This window comes from Mizuhopecten yessoensis, unplaced genomic scaffold (assembly GCF_002113885.1).
Source record: "Mizuhopecten yessoensis strain PY_sf001 unplaced genomic scaffold, ASM211388v2 scaffold7281, whole genome shotgun sequence".
In the NCBI taxonomy this organism is placed as follows: Eukaryota; Metazoa; Mollusca; class Bivalvia; order Pectinida; family Pectinidae; genus Mizuhopecten; species Mizuhopecten yessoensis.
This window is the reverse complement of record NW_018406969.1, coordinates 199,097-214,429: the sequence shown is the minus strand read 5'-3', so window position 1 is coordinate 214,429 and position 15,333 is coordinate 199,097. Positions and strand designations below refer to the sequence as shown.

Genomic DNA, 15,333 nt, shown 5'->3' with positions numbered 1-15,333 from the left:
TGATTACATCGAGTTGAGGAGGTGTCAGGTGTCATATTTGGCTTTAATGAATCAATGTGTCACATGTACGATATAATTTGTTTGTCTGTTTTCATTTACAGAATCAACTATGCGTACGCTCCATTACAGTGATTTGTTTTAGACTTGCGCACTTTCATTTCCGCATTGTAAACTACGAGATCAGAGACAGCGGGATAGTTCGGTTTGACATGTAACACTTCAGAAGTAAAACTTGACGGACTTACAAATACAAATGCAGACCTGGAAAGATTTGCCAAGATCTATACTAGCCAAAAACAACATTTAATCACTAGGCCCGTCCATATTTAATAACGAATTCACAAAATGGTCCAACCATTTTGATCGCGTTTAAAAACGAAAGTACGTTTTTCTGAAATAACTTACTCTATTTTTGTAAGCGTGTTTATTGTAAAATTACATAGCTGTATTTGTTATTTTGATTACGTATATCATTTATCGATTGATTAAAAGCATTAACCATTAATAAAACCACTGCTAGTGCTACGTCCCAACAGCAAATTTCATACAAAATCTATGAACCCGCATAACTCGAATACTCGGATAGCTCGAAGTTTTCCCACGACCCCGTCGACTTCGAGATAACGAAGTTCGACTGTACTTTACACAACAATAATAAATTTCTACATACTGTACAAATAACATAATATGTTTTGATATAAAGAATCACACTATACAACAATAATAAACATTTACATTATGAACAAAACAATAATAAACTTTCACATTTTTTACAGAAAACAACATACCATATTGTGATATACAAAATATCACACTTAATATAGCAATAATAAACTTTTACATTACGTAAAGATAACAACATACGATATTGTGGTATAAAAATATCACATTGTAAAAATAACACTGTTTGTCTTTCCTGTTGGGTATTGAAACAACCGTAGCCTAGTACCGCATTCCTTACAACCTTTCTGGTCCAGGCATTCAGATAACACCGCGAGTTCGACCACTCGTCTACCTTGCGACCAGGTTAAAAACACTAGTGCTGGAGGGATCGGTTTATCAGGCAAATTGTCAGTAGTAGGGGCATCAGTACTCAGCGTCTCTTCAATGTGTGAACGATCGTCACTTTGTTTCGTCTTATAGTCGTGGTCTAGCAGTTGATATTGGACATCGTTGTTGTTATTTTTGTCAGTTAATTCGTTTAGTTTACATTGAAAACGATCGTTGTTATGTCGGGCTTGCGTGTCGGCCATGATTGTTGTTTACATCGTTACGACAGGTTGTTTTTTACCACACTTTCGCGATTGGAGATTTTCAACGCAAGGGACACATCTCTGTAGTCAAAACGTTATTCAAACGAAATCTATTCAAGGGAAGATAACAAGATTGTCAAAATTAAGGACATAGAAAGGATAGAGAACGTTCAAAAAGATCTACAAAATTACTCCCCAGATTTAAGACAATTAGCTACATCGAGATACTATGCCGATTCAAGCTTCTAACTCTAACATACAGGCGCGTGCGCGGAGATATGATCAACGTGTTCAAGTTTATGAATGCACTATATGATCCGAATTTTCTGGAGAGATTGTTCGATCTGACTGCTCAAGGAAAGACTCATAGACATAGTAAAAAAATGCTCAAACAATATTGTCATTTAAATATTAGAAAACATTACTTTACTCAAAGAATAATTGATATCTGGTATAGTCTCCCACAAGATGTTCTTTCATCTCGTAACGTATTTGACTCTGGGGACAACGAATTCTTGAAAGATCTTGAGTTAAAGTACGATCATACAGCGCCTTATACATAGGCTTATTTTATGTTTACAACAATGAATTTCAAACTATATTGATGTGGATATAGAGGCAGCAATGCCTGCGTCCACTAATATCCTATTAAATCCTATTAAATATAGTCAGAATGTTAATTACAACACAACAAATAACAAATCGTTCGAAGGTGGTGTATCGGCTTTATTTTGATATAAGAACGCACATGGAAAAGCTACATGTTTTTCAATCTTGTATCCGGTTCATATAGCAGAGTGATCGGGACTTTTTTTAGTGTTTTCTTAAAAATTGCCAAAAACAAATAAAGTAGGCACCAAAATATTATGTAAGGCAGGTCATCTAGGAGCAAACAATACTCTAAAGTGTGATCATATTTAAAGTCCTGTCATTGTTTTTATTCATCAGCTTTCATAGTCATCAGTCACACATACGTTGTATAAGGAAGCCAATACAGTTTGAATAATACATTTCCTTATACTCAATATACGGGGTTACACTCACTTTCGCTCACATCCTAGATATCCAGGGGTTACGCTCACTTTCGCTCACATCCTAGATATCCAGGGGTTACGCTCACTTAGGCTCTCTAAACCCGTGAAATAGTTCATGGGAAAATTGAAGGCTCAGTGTGCACCACCTTGTTGATGAGGCAAGAAGACTAGTTCGATCCTATGATGTACATCAAAAGAATCTCGCGGTCGCATAGCGGTAAAAAGTGATTGACTTTGAAGTCGGTCGTCGCTCCTTTGTAATCTCAGGTATCAGGCTAGCAATTGGTCATGTTATTTTACCTGAGACACATCAAACAGGTATCTTTGTGCCTTCAATTTTGCTATGACATATTCCAGGTGTGTAGAGAGCGTACGTGAGCGTAACCCCTTGATATCGAGGATGCATGCCCTGTTGTGTCAGTAGAAATTTACTTACAACAACAACTGTACTATATAAGGCTGCAGCAAAAGTTACCCTTTGTAAGACATCTGGACGTGCTCCGGTATGACCTCGGAAGGCTTACATTCGGATACCCAAGGGTGATTCAAATAAGATGAGAAAACTCGTATCTATAATTGTTGTAAAAAGAAAAGCTTTATTAAACAGGACATGAAAAATATATACAAATGAGGGACAGTTTCCTTTCGTATTAAAAAAAAAGCGATTAAAATAAATAAAATCAATCTTGTTTCAGAATTGTTTTAAATTTTAAAAGTTAATAAACCAGGACACGTACAATGTGGACAAATGAAGAAGTGCTTCCATCCGGACAAACAAGAGAGATTAAAATGAGCTGCAAAAGCTTGTATATACAATTGTTGTAAACTAGATCAAGCTAAAATACAGGATATTCAAAATGGAGACAAATGAAGGGGTGGTACAATCCGGACAAGCAAGTGGGAATGAAATGAGCTGAAAAACATGTCTATGCGATTGTTGTCAAGAAAATAAAGCTTAAAAAACGGAACATGTAAAAACACAAAAGACCGCATCAATAAATAGGTCATGATTAAATAGTCTATTTAACGTTCCATGACAATAATGTCATTAAAAAGCGGATTTCTATGTTGAATTTTTGACTAAATTTCAGTAAGAAGTTGAGTTCATTGTTCTTGAATTTACAAATTGGTCTGATCTAAATGCAGAAAAAAGGGAGAGTCATTAAAAAAAGTATTTGCTTATATTTGAATCGGTTGTTTCTTTTAAACTTAAAAAATAAAGAAAATATAAGCAAATAAACTGCCACGGTTTGGCAGAGCTAATAATATGACGCGCATTGCCATTCAGTTTTCATGTGACACAAGAAGCAGTAATAGCACAATGTCAGCCAAATGTTTGTACTTTGCTTAAATGTTTAACAATAGTCACACTAAAAAAAGCACAAACAAAGAATCTGTCTGAGAAATAATAATTAGAAAAAACAAAACAGATGTTACATATACTTTTCAATTTACTATGAAGTTCAAAGCACGTTTAAGGATCCCGAAACACTCCCCAAAACCGAACCTTAAGCATTGGAAAATATTGTACCTGCATGAAAAATCCCAACAACAGCCAGAAAAAGATAACTGTTAAATCAAAAAACAAATGAAGGTAAAATATGAACAAAAAATCAATATATTTTGAAATGACAAAACATCAAGAAAAAACTATCTTAACGATGTCTTTAAACAATCTTTGTACAGCATTTCGTTCATAGAGCATTCTGCACGTGACCCGTGGTTTAAATATATCGACATTGTGTTATTAGTTTTGTTGTGTACCAGTTTGCTTTGATAAAGTGCTATCAGATTAAAACGTTGTAATCGACTCCAAAATCTCGACAAACAAATGTGACGGCGGCACGCTTTAACTCTCCAAGATCTTGTGGTTTCGCGAAGAGGAAACATGAAATCAAAAGTAGATATTACTCGAAACGTGCAAAATATGACCCGTATATATGAAAACACTCTCATGCTCGAACTCAGGGTTTGAACTTAATCCAAGTTCCTAATTTCAAAGATAAATAATTCAATGTTACGTGATCTTTTGCATGATGAAAAAAAAGTTGGCGTGAGTCGATGTATCTGTGGTTTGAAAATGAGCGAATTTCCTGATTTTTTCCCCATTTTGTCATTAGATGAGATATCTCTCCCTTTGTTGCATGACCTTCAATAACTGTTGTTTATTTTTACAGAGATGATTTAAAAGAAAATAGTGTTCTAGTATGTTAACGCTACTGTATACAAGCAGCTTTAAGACATTCGTAGAGATCTCGTCTGACAGTAGTTGTCCAGACCCCTTTTCAGTATGCAAAAGAAAATCCTGTACATTTAAGCTATATGATGCAGTGTTATTCAATGAGATCTCGTCTGACAGCAGTTGTGCTGACGACTTTTCAGTATGCAAACAAAAGCCTGTACATTTTAGCTATAGGATGCAGTGTTATTCATTTTGACCACACTATATCTATTATCAAATTCTAAAGGTTCAATCACCTGTGCGTGTGTTACGTTCATCTTCGTTGAATTTTTATTATTCCTACAGTTTCCTCATTTTGAGTATAGCGTCAGTTCTGTTATAATGAAGCAAAATATTACTTCACAAAGTGATGCATTGTGTGACGTCCAGATTGATCATGAGACACTATTAAACACTTCAAAGTACTGTTCATTGCTACAATCTAAAAACAAAAAACAAAAAACAATCGTCATCTAAACCGTATGTTTTAGAACACGATACAATAAACACGCAATGCATCACAGGTTCCTTTCTGCCAAAAGAGCAAACCTATTTGCACAAATAATCACATCGCCAAAACAAATATACCAACGGCATTATTCGTTTGGGCGGTATTCATGTTTTTTTTCCTCTCAGCAGTTCAAAGAAGGAATTAAAGAAATCGCTAAAAAGCTGCGATAAGCGGCCAAGAAATCCACTGTCGTCAGTGATGCTCTGTCGCGTAGACGCTCGGTCAGAGGTTTCTGTTTCTATTCTCTCCCTTGACTTTCCGCTAGAGGTCGCTGATTCCATCCTTTCCCTTGACTTTCCGCTAGAGGTCGCTGATTCCATCCTTTCCCCTGACTCTCCGATAGAGGTGGCTGATTCCATTCTCTCCCTTGACTCTCCGCTAGAGGTTGCTGATTCATCATCCCCTCTTGGCACTGTATTACTCGGTGTTGGAGACGGAGGGAGAACGTCTGAGCCTTTTAAAACAGAATCCGCTTGTATGTCAGTGTACTGGGGTTGTTGTTCCGTTTCTATTCTGTTTAGTTCCTTCTCCACAATGACGAATTGTTTATTTGTAAAGCATTTTTCATTGTAATGCTCAACGATTCTCTCGATGGCTGTAAACAATTTTTGTCTTTCATTGTCCATGTTTCCTGACCGATTGTTTACAAATACATGCCGGTTGGCATTTTTGTCTAAGAGGCTCTTTAGTTTAGGATCAATTTTCTTCAAAAACATATTCGTGGTTGTAAGATCGTTTTGAAATTGATCACTTTTAGTGAAAACAGGTAAAATGTAATCTATAACCTTAGGACCAAACAACTCCAGGTAGCGATCGATGGTTTCGTGACACTCATTGGTATAGCGAACGTTGGCAGGAATCACCACAAGAATAGCATGAGGACCAGGCGATGCTAATGCAATGCATTTTACTATCTCGTTTTTTGCCTCCTCCTCTGACATATCAGTATCGAACAACCCGGGAGTGTCAATGACTACAACATTCCTCCCTTCGTACTTGCAACTAGAATATTCACATTTTTTAGTGACAGACTGAGAACCCGATTCACTCGTAAAGGCATGCTTTCCCAGAAGTGTGTTTCCCGTGCAGCTTTTTCCTGATCCTGTCTTTCCAACCAGGATGATTCTCGTTTCTGTCTTATAACGCCTTTTACCACCACCTGGAAGGAGGATATCAAATACTGAAATTGTATTTACTGGTTCTCTGTCTACAGCTTCGAACTTCATTGTCAGTGACTCTTGGTAACCTCTTTCAGTCCTTTCACTTACGTCAGGAAGTGTTATAATGATTGTAAGGGGATTGCTGATGATGCTTTGAATAGTCTACCTCTTTTATGCCCTACCAGGTTTCATTTTAAGTACTATTCGACAGACAGAAGCTGTATTAAGGCAACTTATTTTCTCAAATCAAGGACAAAAATCAAAATTAATGACAAGAGCAATAAATCATCATCAATCACATGAACAGGCTAATTGTCAAAAATAGAACTATCACGATTTTAATTGGTGAAGATAAATTTACAAAACGTTTATTTTTATCAAAACCTACAGTTCCATGATGCAGTGAATACTCTATGTCACATTAGTTATTGGTGAAGTCTTAAAAGTGAAAACAGAAGGACTTAGATCTTAAGACAGTGCAATTACAGAAAAACAACAATATTCAATGTAATAATCTACATGTTGCAAAATATCAATATACAAGCAATATAAATCCATTGATTTCATGTGTACTACTTTTATGCCTCGTAGTGTTATTTTCAATACTCGAGATGTCAATGGGAGAACGTGACAATGCTTGGATAAAATTAGATTAACATGATAAGTGTCATCAATGTATCAGAAGACGCTTAGCTTTCCGGAACGCCTGGTCTTATTCTGCTTTTTCAATGGTCTCATTTAAGATATGTTCTTTATTTATAGTTTGCCATTGTTTTACCGTTTGTTTGAGACTAACAATATTCTATAAAACAAAAACTTTAACAACAACAAAATAAAAATAAAAATATCGTAATATTTCAATATTGCCTGATTCGTGAAAATAACTTACCATACGGGACTGTATTTGGCCCTATTGTTAAACATCCTCTTTCTTTACTTAATGCGCCATCTAATGTTCTGGAAGCTGTTAACATAAATGACAGATCAATAAGAAAAAAGAAAAAGGAATGACAGATATGGCGAAATTAATGAAAAAAGGGAGAACAAAAAAGCGCTACAGGTGCACAAATATATCGATCTTAAACATCCTTTATAGCGATTGTAGACTGCTAGTGGATTCTTTAGTGTTAGTGGTTTGTTGTAACGTTGATGATCACAGTTATCTATTTGTATATATCACCGATGAGTTCTAGTATGATGTAGTGCAATTTTTACTAACTTTATCTATAACCATACTGTATCTATTACCATACTGTATCTATAACCATACTGTATCTATTACCCTAGTGTATATATTACCCTACTGTATCTATAACCATACTGTATATATTACCCTACTGTATATATTACCATACTGTATATATGGTAACTATTACCATACTGTATCTATTACCCTACTGTATCTATTACCATACTGTATCCATTACCATACCGTACCTTTTTCTATACTGTATCTATTACCATACCATACCTATTACCATACTGTACCTATTACCCTACTGTATCTATTACCCTACTGTATCTATTACCATACAGTATCTATTACCATACTTAACCTATTACCCTACTGTATCTATAACCATACTGTATCCATTACCATACCGTACCTTTTTCTATACTGTATCTATTACCATACTATACCTATTACCATACTGTACCTATTACCCTACTGTATCTATTACCCTACTGTATCTATTACCATACTGTATCTATTACCATACTTAACCGATCACCATACTGTATCTATAACCATACTGTATATATTACCAAACTGTATCCATTTCCATACTGTACCTATTACCCTACTGTATCCATTACCATACTGTACCTATTACCATACTGTATCCTTTACCATACTGTACCTATTACCATACTGTATTTATTATGATACTCTACCTATAACCACACTGTATCTATTGTACCATACTGTATCTATAACCCTACTCTATCTATTACCATACTGTATATATTACCATACTGTACCTATTACCATACTGTATCTATTACCATACTGTATCTATTACCATACTGTACCTATTACCCTACTGTATCTATTACCATACTGTATCTATTACCATACTGTATCTATTACCATACTATACCTATTACCATAAGGTACAGTATTACCATACTGTACCTATTACCATACTGTATCTATTATCATACTCTATCTATTACCATACTGTAACTAATACCATACTGTATCTATTACCATATTGTACCTATTACCATACTCTATCTATTACCATACTGTATTTATTACAATACTGTACCTATAACCACACTGTATCTATTGTACCATACTGTATCTATAACCCTACAATGTCTATTACCATACTGTATATATTACCATACTGTACTTATTACCATACTGTATCTATTACCATACTGTATCTATTAGCATACTGTATCTATTACCATACTCTTTTACCATACTGTATCTATTACCAGACTGTATCTATTAGCATACTGTATCTATTACCATACTCTATTACCATACTGTATCTATTACCAGACTGTATCTATTACCATACTGTATCTATTACCATACTGTATCTATTACAATACTATATCTATTACCCTACTGTATATATTACCATACTCTACCTATTACCATACTGTATCTATTACCAAACTGTATCTATCACCACACTGTACATATTACCATACTATATCCATTACCATACTGTACATATTACCATACTGTATCTATTACCATACTGTATCTATTACCATACTGTATCTATTACCATACTTAACCTATTACCCTACTGTATCACTAACCATACTGTATCCATTACCATACCGTACCTTTTTCTATACTGTATCTATTACCATACTATGCCTATTACCATACTGTACCTATTACCCTACTGTATCTATTACCCTACTGTATCTATTACCATACTGTAACTATTACCATACTTAACCTATTACCATACTGTATCTATAACCATACTGTATATATTACCAAACTGTATCCATTTCCATACTGTACATATTACCCTACTGTATCCATTACCATACTGTACCTATTACCATACTGTATCTATTACCATACTGTACCTATTACCATACTGTATCTATTATCATACTGTACATATTACCATACTGTATCTATTACCATACTGTACATATTACCATACTGTATCTATTACCATACTCTATTACCATACTGTATCTATTATCATACTGTATATATTACCATACTGTATCTATTACCCTACTGTATCTATAACCATACTGTACCTATTACCATAATATATCTAATATCATACTGTACCTATTACCATACTATACCTATTACCATACTGTTCCTATTACCATACTGTACATATTACCATCCTGTATCTATTACCATACTGTACCTATAACCATACTGTATCTATTACCATACTATGCATATTACCATAAGGTACAGTATTACCATACTGTACCCATTGCCATACTGTATCTATTATCATACTCTATCTATTACCATACTGTAACTATTACCATACTGTATCTATTACCTTACTGTATCTATTACCATACTGTTCCTATTACCATACTGTACATATTACCATACTATATCTATTACCATACTCTATATATTACCACACTGTATCTATTACCATACTATATCCATTACTATACTATACCTATTACCATACTGTTCCTATTACCATACTGTACATATTACCATGCTATATCTATTACCATACTATATATATTACCACACTGTATCTATTACCATACTATATCCATTACTATACTATACCTATTACCATACTGTTCCTATTACCATACTGTACATATTACCATACTGTATCTATTACCCTACTGTATCTATTACCCTACTGTATCTATTACCAAACTGTACCTATTACCATACTGTATCTATTATCATACTCTATCTATTACCATACTGTAACTATTACCATACTGTATCTATTACCATACTATATCCATTACCATACTGTACATATTACCATACTATATCCATTACCATACTATACCTATTACCATACTGTTCCTATTACCATACTGTACATATTACCATGCTATATCGATTACCATACTATATCTATTACCATACTGTACCTATTACCATAATATATCTAATATCATACTGTACCTATTACCATACTGTACCTATTACCATACTGTACCTATTACCATACTGTATCTATTACCATACTGTACCTATTCCCATACTGTACCTATTACCATACTGTAAATATTACCATACTGTAGCTATTACCATACTGTATCTATTACCATACTGTACCTATTACCCTACTGTATCTATTACCACACTGTACATATTACCATACTATATCTATTACCATACTATATATATTACCACACTGTATCTATTACCATACTATATCCATTACCATACTGTACATATTACCATACTGTATCTATTACCATACTGTATCCATTACCATACTGTATCTATCACCATACTGAATCTATTACCATACTGTATCTATAACCATACTGTATCTATCACCATACTGTATCTATTACCATACTGTATCTATTACCATACTGTATCTATTACCATACTGTACGTATTATCATACTGTATATATAACCATACTGTATATATAACAATACTCTATCTATTACCATACTGTATCTATAGCCAAATGTTTAAGGTGCAATTACATGCGTGTCTGTGTTCATCTTTCATTAACATCAGACGTAAAGGGAACGGATTTATTCATTCATGTTCATTTATCAGATAATAAACATGCCTTTGTCAATACTACATATATTGTTGGCATTTTAATAAAACGAAAATATTAAAAAAGGAGTCAGCATATCATCTATTAGTGTTATAAATCTCTATGATCGCAATAGCATAGGGTTACTAAAATAAATACAAGGAAGACTAGTTTTTCACCTCTTTTGACCTTGATTTTCGTCCAATCGAGAAAGGGTAGTGGTTCTGTTCCCTGACCGAGGCCAAAGAAAGTCCTGAAATTTGGTACTTTCTACCCTTTGCTTTGTACCGGTAGGGACTGACGAGTCAACTGTTGTCACCATAATGTGAATTGTCAAACTAGCGGGTCCAGGTAGACTGGCTACCAGCCCTTAAGCTTTTATGAAGATTTTTTCAACTGCATTTTACTACTATCTTATCGCCCCCTAGTTTAGAACTTAGGAATCAGACATCCAATTGATCAAAAATATTAGAGTTGATTCTTTTTCTAAATAATTTAATATCTTTATAATATTCCGGAGACGGGGCCGGTCTAGGGTCCATGGTATGGCATTTCAATGAGATAACATTATAAAATAGCATTTGAATAGCCAAATTACCCGTCGTCAACAACGTCTGCTAATGCCTCAGCTGTTGCAAGGACGTTTAAATCCCAACACACACGAAATGAGGAGTAATGCATGCCCTCTCGTCATATGATAAGGCTTCTTGCAATGTTACTACATGTACATTTTACTACTCAGCTGTAAATGAGTACTTGGTTGGGCAGTGCTAGAATTGTTGAATGCTAGCTGTCAGCGCCGAAAGGGCAGCTCCGTCTATATGCTCCCCAGGGAGTTGAGAAAGGTATTGACTGGTTGCAAAGACCCTATAACCACGGATAATAATTTGTGAACCGCTTTGAGACTACCTATGAACTAGGTTGTGATAAAGCGGTATATAAGAACCTCGAATTATCATAATTATTACAATACAATACACGATGGTTTGTAAAATGACATACTTACTCTCTATTCCAGTTCTTGACTTTATCAATGGCGGGCGCTGCAAATTATGTCGTGACCTTTCTAGAAAAAACAATAAACAGACTACAGTCATATTGTTTGATCACTGGCGATAATGAATTGTAAACTGTATTGACATGTGTTTGGTATCGAGGAACTTGTGTATGTATTGAATTGCCGTCATGCTTAGGTATAAAACAATTAATTAGAAAAAACTCAATATATATCACTTTAGCACCCATGTTAACGCCGTCAAACCCAATCTGTTGTAAGGATCCCCGTTCTACTGTCAAAAGATGTAACTATGAATTTAAAACAATTTCACATTCCCGACAAAAATTGCATTAACCCTTCATGAAAAGAAACGCATGCCTTTCGGAATTGTTTTGTATAAATGATAAAGATGGAATAAGAAAAACATTCCGAAAGGCAACAAAAAAATAAGAAAAAATCAATAACGGCATTCTTAAAGAAAAAAATGCAATGGAGCCAGGCCGGGATTCGAACCTGAGAACTCCGACCACAACACTGTCGCTTTAAGAACTGAGTTACCTGTTAAGCGACAGTTACCTGCCCCATTACGACTATAGTTATATTCAAAATAAACTTAATGGGAAGATATAATCTACATGGAAAACTCCTTTGGAGTTCTGTAGGGATTTGCCTGTAAAACAGACATCGCTACACAAGTAATAACAAAGAATGCATTGAAGCAAAATATAACAAGAAAATGTCATGACGAAACCGCATCATTTTGTGGATGATACTAGAAGGTTGGTTTGATCCTCGAAATATGTATATATCATACAATATCTATAAAGTATGCAACAGTGTAACAGTAACAGCTGAATCGAGATCACGTGATAATATTTCGAAATAACGTGATGCTAACTTGGCTTACTTGAAATTTTGACATTTTCTCGAATTTATTTTAAATATTCTGAAGGGTCTGTTAGTTATGTAATTTATCGTCACGCTTTACTTAAAACTGATACTCAAATAGTGGTCTAATTTTAGTTATGCATTTATAAGCTATACAATGTCAGCTCAAATAACCAATGTCTTCCTGCATATCTTCCTTTCATATGATTTAACTTGTTTTGAGTCGACAGCAAATGGTGTTTTCTTGAAAGGAATGAACAGGTACTTAACTTTGGAAACATGTATAGTTTTAGCATACTTAAATATGTGATTGTGGATTTATATAGGGGTAAAAATGTAGGGGATGTTCCCGTCCCGCTTTATTGGTTTGGCTTCTGAACTTCCGGTTGTCAAAAGCAGCATCAAACGTTTAGCGTTCTTATATGTCATTAAACCTGTCACAAAAGTCCTTTTGAAGCCTTTGTCAGGTATGTATCTATGAATCTAGACAGTTTTCACTAGTGTTGAACTTCAAATATTAAAGCTATTAGCTCAAAAGCTTATTAATAACAAATAGTAAATAGTTTAGTTGTGTGAGTCCTATTAAACTTGTGTCATTAAATCTCATCATGTGCCGTCGTAAAGAGATTGATAAATATTATATTATATTATATTATATTATACAACATTTGATATAGCACCATATCTAGCTAACAAAAGCCACTCTAAAACGCTTTATAGTACATAGATATACAATTCATACAATTAGCATATACATTAATCAATACAATATTGGGGAATTCGTAGGAGCTGCATTATCAGACGCTTACGTCTAGCCCTATGCCACCTGGCTGATACCTCCCTATGTGTGCATGATACGAAAACTCGACAGAACATGATAATAATTCATTTTTACTGAAAACTTGTTAGAAGTTACGAGATTACATTTCGAAAAAACGAGATATTTACTTTACTTATTTGAAATTTCGACATATTTACTTAAATTTATTTTATTCTGAGGGGTCTGTAGGTGACTTTATCGTCTTTTTGCTTTTTCCACGCTATACTTTAAATGTAACACAAGGACTGGTTTAATTTTATATACAAACATTAACTGTACACTGTGATCTCAAATATACAATGTCCACAATCTCCTAATCCTTGAATATGTTTTTACCTGTTTGAATATTTATTAGTTAACAGCAAGTGGCTTTTGTAAGTCATGTACTCTGACTAACATCTGTGTGTCTGAGTTTAAGGACCACAGGGTCATGCTAATTGGGACATATCTCAGTGTGAAGATAGTATTATTAGACGTTTTAGACGAAGATACAAATATATTGAAAACCTGCCCCCTCTCCTTTCCCCCACTCCAATTTACCCTTCCACCCATCCCTCACCCCTTTACCCCTACGATGACAGTACATGTACATATATGGGGGTGTCATTTAACCTGGGTGTTTATCTAAACTTTAAAGTAGGAAGCTCCAATGAACACATAATTACTGTGACATATTTAGATCGACCTACCCACAGTTCGAGACGAAACGAGTACGTGTAGAAAATAGCAACTATTACAATAACACAATGCACGAAAACAAGTTGCTATGAATTTATCGATACCTTCTAAAGCAACACAATAAATGACAAAAAAATGTTTTGAGAAAATGTATGTTAACTTGTATGTAATATAGATGTAGATAATTCAGACAACCGCTCCTTTGTTAAAAACATACCATTACATTACATACACCACAAAAATACAATGAACAATGATCACAGTCAATACTCGATTAAAGCACAGGTATTCAGGTACTTTCCTTCAGACGATGGTTAAACATAAAACCTGTATAAATTACACAACGTTGGTCTTATAAGTATGTTTTACAAAATAAAACTTACCTGCCATTATCCAATGTCAGTCTGTCATATGTATCTCTGTCTAGCCTGTATATAACCAATAAACAGGTCATTTACAAGTGTTTATCAATATACAGTCGTTGTGTATTGTGTGTGTGTAGAAAAACCCTTTAAATATACCTAACCTTCTATAAGCCATGCCAAGTTATGGATTGTCATGCTTCACATGTAAAGTCAAATTTTCGAATTTATATACAGTGTATTTATTATTTTCATAGTCTACAAATTAGAAAACACAATATGTTTATTTTGTGTTGTAATAACTATCATTTTAAACTTTAAAAGCGTATATCATTTCACCAATTCATTAGAAAAAAACCTATAAATACATGATTTTATTATTTGGTTAAGCTGACTTAACTTCTAACACACGACTAACGTTGAAGTTGGTGTCATTATTCCGAGTACTGATGCCTTGTTAGCATAGTGACCTATTAAATTTCTTTTTTTAAGATAAATATTTCAAATAAGCGTATATCAATTATGTATGGTTTATAATGTTTAAACTATTTAGTATTCCTAGGTCTCAGATGACTATAAGCAACATTGTTTAGAATTCACATTTTTTAAAATCGTCTCATTAACGTAAATGTGAACATAAACCTGCTAGTATTCTAACCATGCTTTACACGAAACAAACCAAAACTTCCTTGTT

At 34.1% G+C, this 15,333-nt stretch overlaps 1 protein-coding gene across 1 annotated transcript; it reads right to left on the bottom strand.

Annotated features, from left to right (window-relative positions):
• Nucleotides 1–2,486: 2,486 nt before the first annotated feature.
• LOC110453345 (GTPase IMAP family member 4-like) lies at nt 2,487–14,771 on the bottom strand. The gene is made up of 4 exons (XM_021502259.1): nt 14,661–14,771; nt 11,901–11,960; nt 7,069–7,143; nt 2,487–6,178 (listed from the first exon to the last, which is right to left on the bottom strand). The coding sequence occupies exons 1-4, from the start codon at nt 14,665–14,667 to the stop codon at nt 5,124–5,126; spliced, it is 1,197 nt and encodes a 398-aa protein (XP_021357934.1). The 5' UTR covers nt 14,668–14,771; the 3' UTR covers nt 2,487–5,123.
• Nucleotides 14,772–15,333: the final 562 nt, after the last annotated feature.